The sequence below is a fragment of the Grammomys surdaster genome, unplaced genomic scaffold (genome assembly GCF_004785775.1).
Source record: "Grammomys surdaster isolate TR1022 unplaced genomic scaffold, NIH_TR_1.0 126271, whole genome shotgun sequence".
Taxonomy (NCBI): Eukaryota; Metazoa; Chordata; class Mammalia; order Rodentia; family Muridae; genus Grammomys; species Grammomys surdaster.
In genome coordinates, this window is record NW_021621071.1 from 6,045,631 (window position 1) to 6,066,715 (window position 21,085).

General features: G+C 43.2%; 2 protein-coding genes across 6 annotated transcripts in view; both read left to right on the top strand.

The window, feature by feature from the left end:
* Window positions 1-16,695, top strand: part of Ptprr (protein tyrosine phosphatase receptor type R) — a 239,909-nt gene extending 223,214 nt beyond the window's left edge. For 3 of the 5 annotated variants that reach the window (XM_028759011.1, XM_028759014.1, XM_028759013.1), the window contains one exon: window positions 15,466-16,695. In XM_028759011.1, coding sequence (XP_028614844.1) covers window positions 15,466-15,559 — 94 coding nt within the window. In that variant the 3' untranslated portion in view covers window positions 15,560-16,695. The remainder of the gene's footprint in view (window positions 1-15,465) is intronic. The other 2 variants (XM_028759010.1, XM_028759012.1) reach the window with 1 other exon arrangement.
* A 577-nt stretch (window positions 16,696-17,272) lies between these two features.
* Window positions 17,273-21,085, top strand: part of Ptprb (protein tyrosine phosphatase receptor type B) — a 114,408-nt gene continuing 110,595 nt past the window's right edge. The window contains exons 1-2 of the mRNA XM_028759119.1: window positions 17,273-17,397; window positions 18,950-19,345. Of these exons, the coding sequence (XP_028614952.1) occupies window positions 17,343-17,397; window positions 18,950-19,345 (451 nt within the window). The 5' untranslated portion in view covers window positions 17,273-17,342. The remainder of the gene's footprint in view (window positions 17,398-18,949; window positions 19,346-21,085) is intronic.

Sequence of the window (21,085 nt, forward strand, 5' to 3'; positions counted from 1 at the left end):
AGAAAGAAAGAAAGAAAGAAAGAAAGAAAGAAAGAAAGAAAGAAAGACAGAGAGAGAAAGAAAGAGAGAGAGAAAAGAAAGGAAGAAAGGAAGGAAGAGTTGTTCCAGTTATCCAATAAATATTTTGAGCACCTACTAAGTGATATGTTCTGGAATTTCAATAAAGGAAACAAAGGACTATTTTGGAAATGCAATAGATGTGTGTGTGTGTGTATGTGTGTGTATCTCTGTGTGTGTGTGCATGTCTATGTGTGTGTGTGTATCTGTGTGTGTATGTGTGTATCTGTATGTGTGTGTGCGTGTGTATCTGTGCATTTACATGGCCCTTGGGATAGTGTGTGGCACACAGAAGCCCCAGTAGATGTCACTTGGTTATCAGCATCTGCTTCCCTTTACTGTCTCCCCTTCCTTTCCTGCCATTGTGGCAGTTCAGACCCTGGGCTCAAAATCTGAGTCGCCATCTTGTCTTTCATGGCTTCCAGTTGTGTGGTCTCAAGCGGCTTACTTGGCTTCTTTATTTTCTAACTTTCTCATCCGGAAAATGGAATTAATAATAGCATATACTTCTTGTTGTGATGGTAAAAACTATCAACGTGAAGACCCGGCACATGATAAGCATTTTGTCAAGTTTAAGTACAGCGACTATCAGGATGGGTAGTGAATATACTGGATGTGCACTTGTAAGTGACAGGATCCTAGATACACTCACTGGCTTGCAAGCTGCATTTAAGTGGGCTGGAGCCTATCATGTGGTTAACCTTCCACCTACATTTCCTAGCCTGACTTCGACCTCTCTGTTTCCTCATTTGCATATTCCAAGTGGCATTATCTATAAAACTATTTTCTTTTTGTACTACAAGCAATTCCAGTATCCCTACTCCTCAATTCTAATTGCCATCTTGGACTCAAAGGATCCTTTTGCTGGCACCAGTACAATCCATAGACATTGTAAGAGATCTAGGGCCTGTGAGCTATCTCAGTGGGTTAAGGCACTCTCAACCAAACCCAGGGACCTGAGTTCAATCCCCAGGACCCACATAGTGAAATAAAAACCTACTTCTTCCTACCTGTTGCCCTCTGATCTCTACACATGTGCCTTAGTATCCTCCCCAACAGGTATGCCTATGCAGAATAAATAAATGCAATTTAAAAACAAAAGTTTTTAAGAGGGTCTGATTAGTTCTCTTCAGATTTAGAGGCCTATTTTCATCTCTTGGGTCCTAACTCAGAGGTTAAGAAAGTGCCTGGTAATCCCAGAACTCTCGCCATGTTCTCTTGAATCTCTATGAGTTCATACATTTGTAAGTGAGCCCCAGTATAGGACCCTGTCTTAGTTAGGGTTTTACTGCTGTGAACAGATACCATGACCAAGGCAACTCTTATAAGGACAGCATCTAATTGGGGCTGGCTTACAGGCTCAGAGGTTCAGTCCATTATCATCAAGGTAGGAATATGGCAGCATCCAGGGAGGCATGGTGCAGGAGGAACTGAGAGTTCTACATCTTCATCTGAAGGCTACTAGTAGAATACTGGCTTCCAGGCAGCTAGGATGAGGGTCTTAAAACCCACGCCCACAATGACACACCTACTCCAACAAGGCCACACCTACTCCAACAAGGTCACACCCTCTCATAGTGCCAATCCCTGGGCCGTGCATATACAAACCATCACAGACCCCAAGTCCCTGAGGCCCTCAGACTTATAGCACATAGTCATAGAAAGTTACGTGCTTCTTTCCTGCTCTAGTTCCAGAATCGTGAACACAGGCTGAAGTGCATTATGGGAAACTGACTCTCCGCTAAGAGGGTGCCCAACAACACCTACCAGGCACCCTTTCAAACACCTGCTGAGGAAGACAACCCGGCCAGCTAGGCCACTCATTGTTTTGGCTCCTGTCACTTGTTGAGCTGACTCTCCCCCCAGCCCCCACCCCTCTCACTTTAGTGTCCCTTTCCCAGTCACATTCTGCTGCTGAATCGTTCTCTAGTTTTGAAAGGAATCACAGTATATATATATTTTTAAATCCTATCAAATGCCTCCTCTATCTGCTCCTTCCTTCCTAAAGTGAACAGCCAGAAATGTTGGCCTTGGCCTCCTGTCAGCACCGAGGTCTTCCCACGGGGGCTAGAACTTTTGATTCTTGCTAGACTCTTGAAAACCTATCCAAATTCCCTGCTGAAGTGAAGTTTGTCCTTGGATTTGAATCACTGCTGATACGCATGTTATAAATGTATCTAGCTGATCTCATAAGCCCCCTGAGTGGAAGCTCGTTCTTGGAGCCGCTCATTTGCATAGACACTCTCAGCCCGTCTCCAGTCTTTTCCCAGAAGCTGTAAACAGCGCAGCAGAAATCCTTCCTCCTCCTTTCAGCCCATCTTCCTCCTCTTCTCCTCCATCCCTCACCTCCCTCTAAGGGCTCAGCGTTTTCCCGATAGAGCTCACCTTTCGGATTCTACTTGCTAGCTGACTGCGGCTAATGGCCATACCTTAGACTCAAGTCTCTAAAAAGAAAGCTGAGCCAGGCGTGTTGACGCACATCCAACGGCTCAGAAGCTGAGGCAGGAGGATTCCCAGTTTGAGATTAGCCTGGATTTTTTTTTTCCATTGAGACCATGTCTCCAAAAAATGGAGAGGGGAAAAAGACAAAGAAAGAAAGAGACGGAGAGAGGAAGGGAGGGAGAGAGGGAGGGAAATTGGGAGAAAGGAGGGAGGGAAGGAGACAGGGAAGGAGACAGGGAGGGAGGACAGGACTGAAGAGAAAAGAGAAGGGGAAGGGAGGGACAGAGGAAGGGGGGCCAAAAGAAAGAAAGGTAGGACAAAAGAAAGTGAGAGAATTAAAGTCTTTAAAAAATACAAACGTCATTTCTGTTCCCTTACACTGTATCTTCCTTTAGTATGTCTTCAGCCCCTGTCTTCCCTTCGTGATCTCCCTGGCCATCTTAGCCACCTACTCAGGGTCTCTCAGACCTTCCAGAATGTGTTACTCAGCAGGCAGACATTGATCTCATTGAGATATCTCCACCAAGGTCTTCAAAGCACATGATTTGTCTAACTCACAAAATAAACTCAGAAGCGGCGGGTGGCAGAGCATGCCCCTTCAGCTCTTCTCTTCTTTCCTTTTTCCTTTTCTTTTTTTTTTCAAGAAAAAAATGCCATGAAGCCAGGCATAGTACACCTGCCTGTAACCCCCGCACGTGGAAGGTCGTGTCAGGAGTGGCTGAAGCTCCAAGTCACCCTCCCCTGAACACTGAATTTGAGGACAGACTGGACTGCAGAAAGACCTCATCTCATAAAGAGGAAGGAAGGAAGGAAGGAAGGAAGGAAGGAAGGAAGGAAGGAAGGAAGGAAGGAAGGAGACGGGGAAGGAGAGGAGGGAGGGGAAAGGAAGGAAAGAAGGAAGGAAGAAAGAAAAGAAAAAAGGAAAGGAAAGAAAAACAAAAAACAGCCAGTAACTTGTTCAAAATCATATGGCTTAGTAAGTGGAAAATGGATTCATTAGAAATTCAAAACTAATAATTTCTAACTCAAACACATAAATGACTAGACATTAACAGGATTTTGCAATGCTCACTGTAAAACTTCCTGACTAAACCATGCCACGCGGAAGGTGCTTTGATAAAAAGGTATACAGTGGTGATAGAGTCTGCACCATTTTAGTGTGAACGAATGACAGCTGTTTCATAAACACAGGCAGTGATGTGAGCTTGATCCCAGCAGCTCAGGGAAGCTGCCAGGTTCCAGGGTATCTCTCTATGAAGGACATCAGAAATGCCTGTGTGGACTGAATATATGAAACACTGTTATTAGCCAGGCATGGGTTATAACCCCAGCACTTAGGGATGGAAGCCGAAAGTTCAGTGTCATCCTTAGCCACATTCTGAGTTTGGATTCCAGGACATGAGACCTATGTCTAGTAAAAAATAAAATGCAATTTAAAACTGCTATTAGCAAGTCAGTCTTTTCCTAACAGAATCACGAATCCAGGCTTGGGAGGTGAGGGTAACATTTTCTATCCCCTTCCCCTATGAACGCTGGTCCACCTCTTCACCCTATGAATACATTGAGAACTTGCTTTTTTACTAACAGACACAGAGGAAAGGAGTCAAGATGGCAGACATAGCTTGGCATGGCCCTGCAGGCTCTGGGACACTGACAGGAATCGGGAAAAGCCTAGCCTAGGATGCCTCCAATGACAGTATCAGCAAGGTCAGGAGAAAATGGGAATCTGTTTGTATAAAAATCTAAGATATTGATAGATGGTGAGATTTACCCCACTATAAGATCCCTTTCACCACAAAGGGGAGCTTTATTCAAGCCCACGCATAGAAAATGTTTCAAATGAGCATCAACGTGGAATGATTTCAGGGAAAGGGAAGACAGTCCTTGGATTATGAAATACTGTTTGTATGAGATAATACTCAAGATCCGAAGGCTTTTCTGGAACTCTTACAGTGCGTGCTTGTGTGCTTGCCTGTGTGCATGCATGCATGCATGTGTGCCTGCCTGCATACACGCTTACATACATTTTACTGGAGATTAAAACCCAAGGACTCAGGTTTGCTAGGCAAGCATTCTACCACTGAGCTGTATCTCCTTGGTTTTTTATTGCTGAGAACATAGTTTAATTTCATTGCCCAAACTGACCTTGAACTCACTGTAGCCCAGTCAGGCCTTGAAATTCCTGGGATTCCAGGTCTGCACCACCAGATGCAGCTTCTTAGCAATGGCCTCTGCCCACTGGCGCTGCAAGTCTGTGCACAGGGCATCTTCTAATCCCCTCATGCTGGGCCTCGTGGCTCACACCTGTAATCACAGCACTTGGGATACCAGAGCAAGAGGATGACAGTGAGTTCAAGGCCACGCTGAACCACACAGCGAGTTTGAGGCCAGCACGGGCTATAGAGTGAAACTCCATCTTTGTCTTAAAAAAAAAAAAGCAAATAATCTACTCATAGCTCACAGCCGCTTCCTGAGAGAAGCCAAGGATGGCTAAGAGCTGAGGAAAAACAAGACAGTGACTTGGATATGGGACTTATCTCATGGCTGATGAGTGATGAGTTTGAGCACTGGGAAGAATCAGAAATCCTGGTGGGAAAAAAAAATATTACGAAACGTGGTGGTTCTTCCAAAGTCAGGCAAGAGTAGGTCCTCCGTACTGAAATCTCAAATCTACGTGTTAGCAATAAAATCGTGTGTTCTGATTTCGGGCCGAGTGTGTTAGGCTGAATGGGTGTTCCCAGTTCAAACCAGCGACACCGTTTTCCAGTGGACTCTGGCAAGGCTCTGTTATTACTGGCTTTCAGGCGGCTTCTATAAATAGATGCCACAGTTCTGGTGGCAGATTCATAAGTCTGTGGTTCTGCTTTTAATAATACTCTTGAGCATATTTGCAGCTAAAATAGGCTATCTTCTTCTCTCTCTCTCTCTTTTTTTTTTTTTTTTGTAAGTAGTTCAAATTCAGCGCAAGGCACCCACGAGTGTTTTATTTAGAAGCGTATCAATGGATCGTCAGCTCTTAGGGTTCAGGCTTTTATCAAGAGACAAAGAGGATGCTGTGGTCACTGGGGCTGAGGGCAGTCTGGTGGGAAAGTGTACAGGCAACCATGTGACATGTACAGTCAGGCATCTCAAGACCATACATCAAGAAGATGCTCTAAGCAGATGCTACCTCTGCCGCAGACTCTCTGTGAGCTCTCCCCTTCTCTAGCTCTCTCAGCCTATTCGAATAAACGTGGAACAGAGCCTGTTGCCCAACCCCTTCTGGTAGAAAAACCCCATCCTAGGAGTAAACTATTGCATAGGCCTCCACCTTTCATTCTGAATCGTTTGTAAATTAGATTTCACCCTCTGACTTGCAGTGACACCCACGTGCATTTGAAAGTCTGGCATGGGTACAATATTCACCTGGTGTCCTGACGCTGATGGGAACTCACGTGAGCTTGAGGACCCCTCTGCTAAGATGCCCTTGCCCTGAGGTGCAGTGTCTGACTGGGGAGCGGCCGCATGTGTTCTAACATCCCTCTTAGCTGTTGTTTTACTGGAGTCTTGGTTCTATGAACAATGATGACGTGTGGTAATAATATTCATCACATTTACCTGCTTCCTACTAGGAAAAGGATGCTGTGCAAATATCTGGCCTCAGAAATAGTAACCGCGGGATTCATTCTTAAAGGGGAATCCAAGACAAAAAGGATAAACCCCATTTCCCCGGTCACATCACATACTAAATGTGTGTGTGTGTGTGTGTGTGTGTGTGTGTGTGTGTCTGTGTGTCTGTGTGTATATGTGTGTGTATGTGTGTATGTGTTGTATGTGTGTATGAGTGTGTATGTGTATATGTATGTATTCTTGTGTGTGTGTGCATATATGTGTGTGTGTGTCTGTGTGTCTGTGTGTATATGTGTGTGTATGTGTGTATGTGTTGTATGTGTGTATGAGTGTATATATGTATATGTATGTATTCTTATGTGTGTGTGCATATATATGTGTGTGTGTGTGTGTAATTAGCACTAGGTTCTGAATATAGAGGCTCATAAATTATATCCCCAGATCTCTTTTTGCTTTTTATTTTGAAGCACAGTTCTACCAAGTTGCCCAGGATAGCATTGAACTCACTCTGTGGCCAAGACAAACCCTCCAACTTGAGATCCTCCTGTATCAGCCACTCAAGTAGCTGGCAGTCGAGTTCTATACTGACAGACATACTTGATTTCTTACTAACGCTCTAAACTAAATTTTACTCAAATTTCTAAACAGTTAGATTTGAGATGTTTGTGTGTAGCAAAGGCTGCTGTTTTCTGGAGCGGAAGCCTTCAGTAAGTTAAGCACAAAGTTGTAAGTTGCTATAGTCACTTATTCTTACTGATCCTGAGCCACTTGCTGTAGAAGCCGGAACAGGAAGCCATCTGTCTACCGCTGGGTTTTTGAGAGTTGCTGAAGTCCGTAGCTGGCTCAGTGTGCTCTTACCTTGGGGGCATTCTGGTGGAATGACATCCAATGGTGTAGCATGTCATTGTTTAAATGTCTTCATCGATCACTTCAGTTTGATAAGTGCTTTTCTTTTAACTTGCCCATCTTAGAGAAGGAATATGTGTGCCATCAATGTCCTGTTCCAATGCATGTCCTCAAATATTCCCTGTCAGCAAAATCTAGCTAAAATAATTTTCAGGTCTAAAGTTTCTACTCCTTCTTGTAAAGTTATCAAGCATAGCCTGACCCCTATCACATTTCTATATTCCCAACTAACTGTGATGCTATACCTGGCAAATGAATTTCAAAGACCTTATTGCAGGGAGGGGATCAGGAATTCTAAATTTTGGGTTGCTTATTCCCAGGACATCGAGAGATAGAAGTTGGTGAGTGTTTTCCTGACATTCTGGGTTTTTGAGAGCCTAATAAGAGGCCTTCTTTGTAAAACAGGTTTCACAATGGCATCTTCCAAGGATTGCCAGGGCAACCTCTTTCTTCATTCTGGCTAAGAGATAACTGGACTTTAGCCTACTGACTCAGTGGTGGGAGGGATAGCTTTGAGGGAGAAAAAATGATCTTGAAAGCAATGCTCAATCAGGTTCTGGGGATACAGCTTGACTGGAAGAAATCTTGCCTAGCATGCCCCAAGACCCCAGCACAGCCCTCAGCACCTCAGAAACCAGGAATAGTAGTTCATGTTTAAAATCCCAGCACTTGGGAGGGAGAGTCAAGGAGATCAGAAGTTCAGGGTCATGTTCAGCTACAAAGAGAGTTCAAATCCAACCTGGTATATGTGAGACCCACATAAAAAAATATTAGAGTTATACTTGAATTGTCACTTGATCTGTGCTGGCTTTTATTCCTGACAAATACTTCAGGCATACAGCCTACTATTTCAGAGAAAGTATCTATGTTCAAAAAAACCCGTTTGAATGGCTGGGCTCAGTACTGTAACTAATTATTGGAGTTCAATAATCAGAACCTATCTTTTAAAAACATTACATGTGACAGTGTGAGCTTGCAATCCCAGGACTAGAAAGTCAGAGACATGTAGATTTCTGAGGCTCACTGGTCTAGCCTACTTTGAAAGTACAGGCCAACGAGAGGCCCTGTTTTTGTTTGTTTTTTAAAGTGGATAGTATCTAAAGAATGATATTTGAGGTTATCCTCTGACTTCTGTGTGTATGCATGCACGTGTGTACATGAACACACACCACAACACCCACAAAGTATCTGTCCAAAATCAAGGATGCTTATGTGTTAGGTCTCCCTTGCCTTTGTTTTTCTTTTGTTCTTGTTTTGCTTTTGAGACAGGGTCTCTCTCTCTCTCTACCATGTAGCTCTGTCTTTCCCAGAACCTCCTCTGTAGACCAAGCTGGCCTCGATCTCACAGAGATCCACCTGCCTCTTCATCCCCAGTGTTGGGATTAAAGGCATTCTCACCACCCCGGCTTTGTTTTGTTGTTTTGAAACAGTGTCTCATGTGGCCCAGTCTGGCCTCAAGATCCCGATCGCCCTGCCCCCACCTCCCATATACCGGGATTACAAACTCACACCACCACACCCGTCCAAATTCTTCTCCTTTCTTGACATGACATCTGCTAAAGCTCTGGAAAGATTTGGTGCAGTGCCTGGCACACCCCACAGCTGGCATTGCCCCGAGAGGGAAGACTCAGCCTCTCTTGACTCACGCCAAAGCCATCGGGGGCTTTGACCCAGGAGGCTCGTTATTTTCTACACCTTTTGTTCTAAATTTACTGTACCAAACTTTACCAAAAGAATTCCAGGTTTGAAAATAATAAAAAAAAGCAAAAAGGATCGAGAGTTCCATTGTTAGCCCAGAAGTGAGTCACTCCTGTAGAATTCCCTCTGTCTACTGATTAGACCGGATACTGGCTGGGCGGTGCAGCAGGAAAGGCTGTAGCTGTGTGTGTGTGTGTGTGTGTGTGTGTGTGTGTGTGTGTGTGTAGTCACAAAAGGTCACAAAGCTCTCCCCTGGGTATCTCTGAGGCATGAAGAGTTTTTGTCTTGTCTTTTTTATTTCCCAAAATACTGTCTCACTTGCAAAGCATTGCAAAGCATGGGCAAGGGGGGTCCTACATTTCCCCTCCCCCCTTTTAGTTTGCATCTACCCTCAGCTGACACAGTTATGTGCTTCCCTACACGGGAAGGAGCTGACACTGATTTCTGGGTTTGGCAGAGCCAGTGAGATTCGTGAGGGAATGTCTAGAAGGATAGCATATCTGAATCCTTTCTGGTCTGGTTAACAGTCTTCCTATTCTATGACCACAAGGAAAGCATATCCCACAGCACCTTTACAATAAATGTAGCTACTTTGTTTCCAGAGCATGGGTTGTGACATAAACAAGATAAACAAATAATCTAGTATCCAAACCCCAGCCTTCCAAGAGGGTATAGCCAGAACCTCACCAGGGCTTGGGAGTGAACCATGGCAATCCCAAGCAACCACGATGAATGATGAACCCAGGTATAGTGTCAAGTGAATACTGATTCAAAGAACAAAGACAGGCAGCAGTTATTTTGTACTTAGGCACCAGCAACCACTGTGATAAGCATTTGTGAATTATTAATCTCTGCAAGCCCTGAAACCTTATTAGATACCACATTCACTTGCCGGGCCAGTGCTTTGCTTTTTCAGATCCTTTGTGGGTGTGAGCAATGGAAAAATCTCTCGAAGACAGAATCTTCCACAGATCACCAATGAGAAAAGCCACGAAAAGCACAGTCACACTCGTGACAGGTGGTACTGACAGGTTCTCTTGATCCCTGGCGCCTCCTCCTCCCTGATAACACTGGGAGCTAGAGACTCCTGGGGTTTCTGTGATTGTCCTGCAGCTAGACAGTCATGTGCTCTGGCACATTTAATACCAATAATGACATCTGTCATTCATATTATTTTATAAGTGAGAAAAGCCAGGTGGTAGGGGAGGAGATAAGTGACCCACCTAAAGTCAGAGCTCTCCTGTAATCTCAGCACTTGGGAGGTTGAGGCAGGAGGATTGCAGGAGTTTGAGCCAAGCCTAGGCTATTTAGTAAGACTCAGCAATGAAAACATGAATTGATTGAGTCACGAAGCTAGTAGGTCTAAAAGTGAGAACTTATTCCTGAAATCTGCCAGGCTCGAAGCCCACTGTTTCCCGTTGTACCAGCTCCTTCCTCTATAACTCGGTCTCATTGTGTAGAAGTATATCTGCGTCATTTGCATCCAGACTTGACCAACCTGGACCAACTTGTCCTTGGCCAATCTTGTCCTTAGTCCTCGAAGCCTACAGAGAATTCACCCTATTTGACCAAAGGATACTAATCATAAGGCATTTCCATGTGCTTAGCCTTACCCTAAGCCTTTTAGATGGAGTATCTTACCTGCTCCTCACAGCAGGGCTAAGTAGGTCCAACTGTGGTGCAGCCCCAGTATTTTTTGCATATGAAAACACTAAGCTCAAAAAAAAACGATGTAAAAAGATAAACCACCCAATAAGTAATGGAGACAGGATTTCTTTTGACGACAGTATGTACTGCGTTTGCTCTTGCTTTGTCTTGGCCTCTTACCGTACTTCAGTCGCCTGGGTCATGGCTTTCCAGACCTTTCCAAACACACAACCACTGGCAGAGGTAAGAAGCTCTTACCATTTTCAATTTGCTTGTCTTTTCTTTTTGCTTTTTAAGAGAGTCACCTGTATTGTGGTTGGCCTTGATCCTTCCCCTCGACCCACCTGTGGGCCTGGATGACTTGACTTTTTTGATTAATACCTACTTAATAGTAGACACAAATTATGACTTAACCTATGGTACTTCGTAAACCCTGAATTTGTGCCTGAAGAGAATTCTTCAGTTCTGTAGTGGACTTGGTTAAGCAGCAGCGTTCTGCTCCACCCTTCTCTCTGACGGATGACAGTTTGGGAGTCAATACAGCCTCATTTTCTAAGGCTGGGAACCACTGTAGAAATCTTTTGAAACTTAAACTCTGGTTGACTTTAAGCTATGACCTACTGGAGGTAATGGATTCTCTAGTGTCTTCTCTTTAAAGGGCAATCGGATGATGCCTTTTGAAGTTTTGCTTGGTTTTGTTTGATGATGGCTGTTTTCAAAGTAATAAATAGGAGGGGTCCTGGCCCTTGCCTTCTAGAACCAGTTCACATTGGGAACTGGCTGTTTCAGCAAACCCATGGAGCCCGGTCTGATTGAACAGGTGCCTAGCATCAATTGTTGATAAACTTGCCTGCGGGGGTGGAGGGTGGGAGTGAGGGTGGGGGTGGGGTTGGGGGTGGGGAGGGGAGGGTAGATTATCATGAAACTCTCTTGAAGATCTACACTCTGTACAGCTACACTCACTTATTCCACAGACATCGTTTGTATACTATACTAGCTTCCTGGGTTTGTTCTGTGTTTTGTTTCATATTACCAGCTTACAAAAGAAAATTGTATTTTCCCTAGAATAAACCCTGAAGGGTAACCGTAGCTCTTAAGTTCTGACAAAGGTCAATGGAATCTCCTATCTACCAATATTTTCTGTGAAGTAACTATTAAATATTTCCTAAGACGATTGCGATGAGTTCTTAAATCTGAACCAACATCTAAGGAACGCATCCTGGGAAACATTTCTTTTAGCCCACGGTTTATTTATTTTTACACAATATAGAAATGCCATAGCCTGGATTATTTACTTGATAGGTTATGTATTTGACCTAGGACTAGTTAAATGGCTATTTGGTGTAGACACTGAGCGATTTTCACTGTAGCAAGTTTGAAAACTAACAACATGCCAGACCTTAAAAACCTATAACACACTCACACACACAAATACACACACACACACACACACACACACACACACATATATATATATATATATATATATATATATATTAATAAATGATATAGGTAAGATGTAAGACTCGCTTGCTGAGAATCTAGAAGGTTCAGTCCTGGGAGTGAGATATGGAGGATTCATTTATTGAATATTATAAATAGTGACTCAGTACACAAGAACATTGTGTTCAGACAAAGAATTAACAAATTGAAATTAACAGGAACAAATGAAAGTTCCTGCGTGTAATTTCAAATTTTCAGTAGCTTGAATACAGGATGGAGGAAAAAAAAACTAATTTTCAATTCAAATACAATCCTGCTGACTTTTAATTAACCTAAGGGTTCCTAAGATGCTTGCTGAGGACGTGCAGGTGGGCCCTGTGGCCTCACCTCCTGACATACCTGCAGATGTAACCTTGATGCCCTACATAGCTAAGGGAGCCAGTATGCTTGCTGGCAAGATGCCCTCGGGGACAGATACCACACTGTAGGAAGGTCCTATTTCATAAAATAGCACACAGAAGTAGGAGACTATTGGTGAGTGACAGGGAAACCAGGCTTCACAGAGGTGTTGAGTAACCACAGGATGTTTAGTCTAGAGAAGAAAGATTATGGGGACTTTGATGGTTGTTTTCATCATTTCAAGAACTATTGTGTGACTACAAGGGGAATCTTGAGACCTACTGGGGCTATTCCAGTTGGCCAATAGGGTGAGAATATTAGAAAGAGATTTGTTTTGATGTCTTCAGAAGCCTTCTCTAAAGGTATCTCTGCCCATGAGCATTCCAGAAGCTGGCTGACCCAGGCTAGAGAGAAACAAGTTTTTGCCAATAATTCCAGCGAATGATCTTTGAGAACTCCTCAGATGCTACTCCTTTTGTTCTTATTCTCCAAAAGAAATGGGAGATAACAATACTTTCCCTGGGTCTCCCTAAAAGCTTTCAAATCCACAAGAATGTTGCCAGAAGGTACTGTGTGTCCCCACCCTTCCCCCCCCCCCAATGGCCACTGCACCGACCTTGCCTTAGTTAACTGAGTCTGCAACAGTCAACGGAACTTGGTCACAGTGACTTTGTTCCCTGTCATGGTCACATACTGCTGAGCCACTTCTGGTGAAATGGTTACTAAGACGTCAACTATGATTCCTGCGGCCCACCCACTGGATATACAAATGCCAGTGCTGAGCAGGACAGTCAGGAGAGGGGCTCTCTTGGCTCAAGGTGAGGTAAATGGTAAGAGGATGTTCCGAGAGCAGTCAGTGCCCACGAGAGGCAGTGCACACAGAGGTCCCACTTACAGCCCACAGCTTGACGTAGGAGTATCCATTCTCTGCAGGAATGTCAAAGGAAGGGAGGTGCCTCTCCGTGCCCTACAGCTGCCCTGGTATTTACCGTGGCTGCAGCTCCCAGGCTTTGCAGTCTAGACCGAGCATCTCCTCAACACCTGCTTTGGTTTTTTTTTTTTTTTCTTAAAACTTTCCCAGACGTCATCACACAACTAGGAAAAGAGCTCGGCTCCTTAGTTGCCATTTCTGGTGTCACGTTCTGACCAGCCCAGTGTTTGGAAAACAAAATGTACAGTTCCCATTGGAAAGACTGTGGTAATATTTCTTCACAGAACTTGCTACCTCAGGAAACCGAAGTTAACCTCTTTGTTTCTTGATGAATACATGGTTTTGGCACCGTGTCAAACCTGTCTGAGGAGTCACCGTTGAGCTCAGAGGATGTAACCTTGTTGCTTTAGTTGTGTGGCAGGCTAAGGAAGCCTATAGACAAGGCTAGTTTCAGTTATCCTTAACCAGAAGTCATGTGACAGCATCCGAGACACATCACACTTTTAAGTTGGAAGCGCCTCCATGGTCTGAAAACTATTTTGAATAGTACCAACCACTATTGGGGGGGAAAAAAAAACAACTAGATAAAATAAAGATTGAAACTAAAATAGGATTCACTGTGTGACCGAACAGTTTAGAGGAGAGATTAGAAGAACTCAGATCACTGCTATCATGCTACTCTTCTTCCGTGAGATAAAACATTGATTAGCTTTGATAGCAGGGTCTGACAATTTTGTCAAGCTGAAAGAACCATCACCCTAGGAGGAAATGCAATTGAAGTATTGTATATATGAAGGTAGGATGAAGAGCAATTTCCACCCCGGGCAGCTGCCCCCACTGATCTGTGTCACAGGGGATGCTGGACAGCCATCGGTGATGACAATGACCCCCAACAAAGAAGAAAAGCAGGAGGCAATTTCCAGCTTCCAGCCAGCTGACGAACCCGCCCACCATTGTGTTGAGATGCCCAGCACATCCAAAGGCTGGTTGATGCCCAAATAACCTTAAACAACCCACTTTACTTAGACTCGTAGGAAGAGAGAGAGAACGCAGCTCAGCTGTGTTTTCTTAACCTGCTTCCATCATGTTTAACCCAAGTGGCTAATGCATTTGAACAGGATGGATAAGGCTCCAGGGAACAAGTACTACCACTCCAGCTGCTCCGAGTTGACCTAATGCTCCTAACTGTAGCGTAGCCATCATCTCGCTTGAACAGGGCAGAGAATGAAACCAAATGCCTTTAAGGAATTTGTGTAAGTCACACAGTTAAAAATGAGCACAAGAAGTATTTGAGCTGGGTGGTCTGACCCTTGCCAGAGACCAGGTTCTCATCCATAAGGTTCTATCACTGCTCTGCTAAGAGTACGTAGGTAAAAAGCACTTCCGGGAGGCAGGAGGATCAAGGTTCAAGGTCATCCTCTGCCACTGTGAGTTCAATACTGGCCTAAACTATATGAGATCCTGTCTCAAAACACTAAATAATCAGGTGCCTAGAGTACATGGCATTATATTGAGCCATATATGTGTGTGTATGTATACATATACATCTATACATACATATATACACAAATACATGTATACACATATACATACATATATGACTATATATATGTATGTGTGTGTATATATATATATAGATAGATAGAGAGAGAGAGAGAGAGAGAGAGAGTCAAGTGTTGATTTTTGGAGCGATGTTCTGGAAAATGTATTATTAGGCAGCTTTGTTGTTGTATGAACATTATATAGTCTATATGTAAAAGCCTGGAGAGCACGACCTACCACACAACTAAATGACCACTATATGTAAGCACTTCCTGCTTCTCCCAAAGCCACCAGGAGCCAATGGAACAATGGAAGCACAAGGGAAGATGGCGCCGTCAAGAGGTACAATAGCTATGAGGTGCCTGCAGTAACTGCTGGCCTAACACGGCATACAGTTGTCCAGTCAACCCTTAACACTGAAGTAGGAGTACATGCTAAGTCACACTAAGAAGCATAGCGAATACCAATGCTATCAACAAAGTTAGCATGATCCTGCCTAGGAAATGTACAGTCATCACAGCTGTCAGCAGGTAGGCGTGTTCACACCAGCGTCATGTTATCACTAACCTATGCGTGATGCACCATGTTGTGACATTGGTGCACAGCATGGGACTGCACTGACATGTTAACTTTGCCAGCCAGTTTGGTAAGAAGAGTTTCGAAAAAAAAAAAATCATTAGATCAGCTATTCTGCCTGTCTGGCATAAGACTCTCGTTCTAGCGTTATGTTTAGGTTAGAGTATTATAAGGTATCAGCAAAACTGAGTGATTTTATGATCTCTTCCATGCAGGGGTGGTATGGTCCAAACCAGCGAGCAGTATGAATTCGTGCACCACGCTCTGTGCCTGTTCGAGAGCAGACTTTCGCCCGAAACTGTCCAGTGACAACGATTCACCGGAGCGTCAATCTCTCACGGGTGATTCATCCAATTACCCACTGAAAGCTCCCGCACGCACGGAGCTCCCTGCAATGGATGCCGAGGCTCTAAAGCCAGCCTGAGGCACGGGTTGTGGAAGATACGGCAGCATGAAAAGATTGCCAACCTTTGTGAATAGGACTGCGTTCACGGCATCCCCCTCCCCCACCCCGGTTACTCTGAAGGTCCTGTGCTGATAGAAGTATGACAGTCTTCACGCAGCCCGAGGAGGACTTTGTTTTGTCTGTGTCGACTCTCCACCGCACAGAATCTACGTGTGTGATATTCAGAGACTGTCCTCTTGAGGACCGGAGGAGAGGCTGAAGATGCCATTACCCCGTGTTTAGATGCTTTAATATTCATAAAGCCTGTCTGGCGCACTGGACTGTCAGCTGTTCACCTGTTCCTGTTTTAAGTGGCTATTACCTATCTCAGTTACCAGAATCTTGCTACTCAAGTTGCGAGTGATCAACAATGGATTTTTAACCAAGACGTTTTTTTTTTTGTTTTTGAAAAAAAAAAATCAAATGCAGTGACTATTTTATATGGACATGTGTCTGATTATATCTATGAAGTGTGTATTTATAGTATCTCCTATGGATCAATTACAGAGCACAATGATTGTCATTGGATATATATATGTATATTATATGTATATGTACACATATATATCCTATTATTAGATATAGAAGTGGCTCCTGTTCCACAACACCTACTACTGTATTTCTACATTGTGATTTGTTTGACTTTAAAAGGGGATAAACAAATTTATAGTAACTATAAAGTATCAATAATTTTAAATACTCGTCTCTCTTTTACTAAGAAGGGATTTTTGAATACAGTGTCTACCTGGTATCTCTCTCCCAATAAGAAGCAGGTGCCTTTGGGGGTGCTCCAACTTGTTTCATCCCCAAAAGTTTTTCTAAGGGCACTAGTCATGCACGACCTTACATTTCTAAAAGAGTTCCTTCCTCAAGAGACAAATGAAGGCAAAAAAAAAAAAAAATCACACTCAGAAAACATAAGATGTTCTACTCAGATATGAATTTTCAATGCAGCTAAGTTGACTTTCTTTCGTACTCCCAATAAATGACTCTTAACAGTAAACACTGGGTGAAGCGTATTCTTTACTTACTCCCGGTAAACTGAAGTAGGTAGTATGACGGATTTAATTTTAGTCTTTTTCCTCCTGGAGGGAGATGACTCTCTCCAATTGTGATCCTGTAATCACTTGAGAGATAACCATCTCGGAGGGCGGTCATTATGTGGTTTTCCTTATAGACGCCAGCATCTCATTATACAAACAGTACATGTTTATGTCTTTATATCACTTGTCACAGATCCCATCAATTACATGGCTTACGTAGATAGGGCAGAATCGTATCACCTGAAAAGAAGCCCTGATGCAGGAAGACTCAATTATCTAACAGTAGGATTCCCTTTCTCCATCTTGAGGTTAAGACATAATCGTGTGCCAAAGGGATGGCAGGGGAAGACTTTCTGGGGTTTACTCTGGCTCCTGGAGGCTGGCTCTCCATTTTAAAAAAGAGATGCTCATAATCCCTCCTTTCTAAGGAAACAGACAAAAGGACACTGGTGTAAAACGTCCCCCAAACAATTCAATTGGAGGAAGTGTGTCACTGACTTTTCCCCTCTCCGTGAAGCACGTTTCCTTCCTACTCTTTGCTTCTCTTATCTGGGAGAATTTTTTTTTCCCCCAAAGCGAAGCATGAACCATCGTTAAGTGGAAAATGGAGACTGAATTTTACACGACGGTTCTAACCTGCTTGATCCTCGGGAGCTTGGGTGAGTGGGTCTCCCTCAGTTTTCCTGGGACATCTCTCTCAGAGTTAGCCAAGGAGGCTGGTAGCCTTTGGGAAAGTATCTGAAAGAAGTCAGAGTAGGAACCAGGTCTCCATGGCAGGAGCGCCAAAGCCGATGAGAAGAGGTCTGGGGGGTGTGGATGAAAGGAGACAGCTCTGGCCACACTAGAGATGTCTCTCTAGAAGAAAATAAGTGTTTACCGAGTGCCTGGGGCAGCTCAACTCCTGAAAGGATGGGTCTCAGAGTGAGGAACCCTGAGCAGACATCTTTTATTATTTACACATAACAGCCTATGTAAGCACTCTGTTTCTTGTTGTAATCAAGTTATAGCTTAACTTTCATTTGAAGAAAAATATATACATAAGGAACATGATTAAAGGGAGCAGGGAGATGTGTTTTGTTTGGAAGCTGTCATTTGGAAGGATTCAATATTTCCAAGGGAAAGCTGGGTTTCTTAGATTAAAAGCTAATTGAAAGTGATTATCTGAGCCTGAATATTTTACTTTTTATCGTGAATGTTTAAAAGCTGGGCATTTAGTCTTTAAGGAGTAGTGATATCTTTTTTTTAAATGTGTTAGTATTTGGTGGAAAACTATAGATATTGTCACAAAATTGATGCTTCTCTGCAGGACTACAGAAACTTAGCCTCTGGTAATCAGGAACTTAGCCTCTGGTAATCAGGAACTTAGCCTCTGGTAATCAGGAACTTAGTCTCTGGTAATCAGGAACTTAGCCTCTGGTAATCAATATTTTCCTTGTCTGCTACCAGCCACAAGTTTGTGGTAGGAAAGGTGGGAAACCCCCTCATAATTTTTTTAATCTTTTAATAAATGTGTCCAATTTTTAAAAGTGTTTACTTAAACTATGCAACTCGTAAACAAATATTTACTTCCTCTGTGAGCTGTGACTGAGAGGGACATATACCTCTCTTCTACATAATGGAACAGGGGTAAATATGAGGAGAACCAAATGGCTAAAGGGGACCAAGCTTTATATTGAATTGACTTTGATGACTTTGATAAGGCACACATACTCTCTGTATTTGTTTTCCTCATCCAGTGAAAAGCCATAATCTTTGGGTGACTTTGTTTCTTTTCCAAGATTCCTTTCATTTTTTACAATAGGGAATATGTTCCTACTAGAGTGTGCAAAGCTTTCACAGAGGCGTGCTACATATGAGGTCTTGACATTTTCCATTGTCAGCCTGAAGATAGCCTATTGTTTCTGGGTTTTGATTGTTTTTGTGGATGGGTTGATTGGTCGGTTTGGGAGAGTGGTTTTGGTTGGCTGGTTGCTTGCTTGATGGGTTGAGTTTGGGGGATGTTTTGGGTTGTTTTGGGGGTGAGGGTATTTGCTTATCTGTTTGCCTTGGGGTTTTAAGTCACGTGAGCTAGATCTGAGACTATTCACTTGCAATGCTAGAAGTGTCAAAGTGTACATTAACCTGGTGTTTTTAATTTGGCTGATACATGGGCAGGTAGTTTTGCGATTTCACGGCCCTTACATTGTACTTCATAAGTCTTTCATCTTCCAGAGGGCTTCCAGATAGTCCACGTGCGCAAACAGCAGTGCCTCTCCATCAATCAGAAGGTGATGATGGGCCCGTGCAATGCTACCAGCCGCAACCAGCAGTGGCTGTCAATTGAGAATGGGAAGTTCCTTCACATTAAATCTGGATTGTGCCTGGGCATCTCCAACTCTTCAAGAGGCCCTTTCCAACCAGCAGTTACCACTCCCTGTGCCCAGGCACCCCGATGGACCTGCCATGCTCAAGAAGGCTTCCTTGAGGTGGAAAATACCTTGTTCTTTCTCAAGAAACAAAACCGTAAGGTAGTGGTCAGGAAGAGAAATAATTACCTCGATAGCTGGATGAAATTAGATATCAACAAGGAGGGGAGATTGGCCAATGAAAGCCTCTGTCAGAAGCAAGGTGAGTGGATTCTTTCAGAAGCAGTTCTGGAAGTCAGTCTGCTAACTGTCTCGTCTTCTCGAAGCCCAGGGAGAGCCATGGGATCCAATCTATCTCCTCTGGGAGATACATGCGTATACTAACAGAAACACATCAAGTGGTACCCAACCGTGGAAAATTTCATTATTCTCATCAAAGTCAGCAACTTCTCTGCCTTTGTCATTAACCTTCCCTTCTTTGCCAGTATTTACTCAAATTTCAAAACATGTGTATGTGTATATGTGTATATATGTGTGGATGTGTGTATATGTCTATGTGTATGTATATATGTGTATGTGTATATATGTGTGGATGTGTATATGTGTGAATGTGTATATGTGTGTATATATGTATGTATATGTGTATATATGTATATATGTGTATGTGTGGGTATGTGTATGTGTGTATATATATGTATGTATACATGTGTGTGTATATATGTATGTATGTATGTGTGGGTATGTGTGTACATGTGTGTGTGTGTATATACATATACATATATATATTGTATGTGTGTACATGTGTGTGTATATACATATACATATATATATATATTGTATGTGTATATATGTGTGTATGTGTGTGTCCATATGTACATACAGTCTCATGTGAATGCCACTTCTTACCTGTATACAGGTCAGAAGGTCAGAGTACAACCTTGTGTCTGGGTCCTTGACTTCTACCTTACTTGAGAAAATATCTGTTGTTGTTCACCCCTGCACACACCGCCCCAGGTAGCCAGCAAGCCTTTTTGAATCCTCCTATCTCCATCTCTCATCTCATGGTAGGAGAGCTGGGATAAGCTCAGTGGATAGCCTTGTGCTAACGGAGTTGTGCCTATCGGAGATCCCTGGAGATCCAAACTCGGTTTTCATACCTACGGAGCCATCTCCTCAGCTCCAAAACAATGTTTCTTAAGTCTCTCTTTGTCCCAGACACTGTGATCAAACACTACTAAATATTGGAATATACGTTCAATACACGATATGAACACATAATGACTAAAGTTAGTGGTCAAGAAATTAGATTCTGTTGGGGTAGAAACGTCTATCCTCTGGTGAGGAGGCGTATTAGAGCACAGAGGGAGCTTCACAATGCAGAAATGGTACTACAGTGTGCTTTTGAAACTCAGATCAGTGTTCATATCATTGGGAGATATCATGCTTTTTTTGTTTTTTGTTTTTTTGTTTTTTTGAAATAGTAAAAGCCAATGTGTAGTCAGAGGCTTTCTAATTGTTAATCATTAGTGCCATCAGATGATAAATATACATAAATATTTGTATACACATACATAAATTCCTAGTTCAGTGCATAATTAATCCTAAGTAGGAGTGTCTATGGAGTATATACGCAACTGCACCGTCTCTTGAAGTTAACTGCTTTCATAGTGTCTCTGCTCCTCCATTAGAGCTTGGCTCAGGAAGTCATGGAAGATAAAAGTCCCAGGGCCTTACAGATCACTGGGAGAATCACTTAGCAATGACTCTCCACAGTACAGAGACTGAAGTTCATCACGTTGTAATAAATCATTCTAAACCCAAGTTAACGCCTTGTCTAATGTACATCCCTTAATAGAGTGCTTGCCAGTACTTCCCAGTACTGACCCAGTGATTCCCAGTCCTTCCCATTCCTCCCCAATTCTTTCCAGTGCTGAGCCATTGGCTTTCTTCGAGCTGGTTGTATACCAATGTCACAGGGAAAAGGCAGAGCTTATGAAGAGCA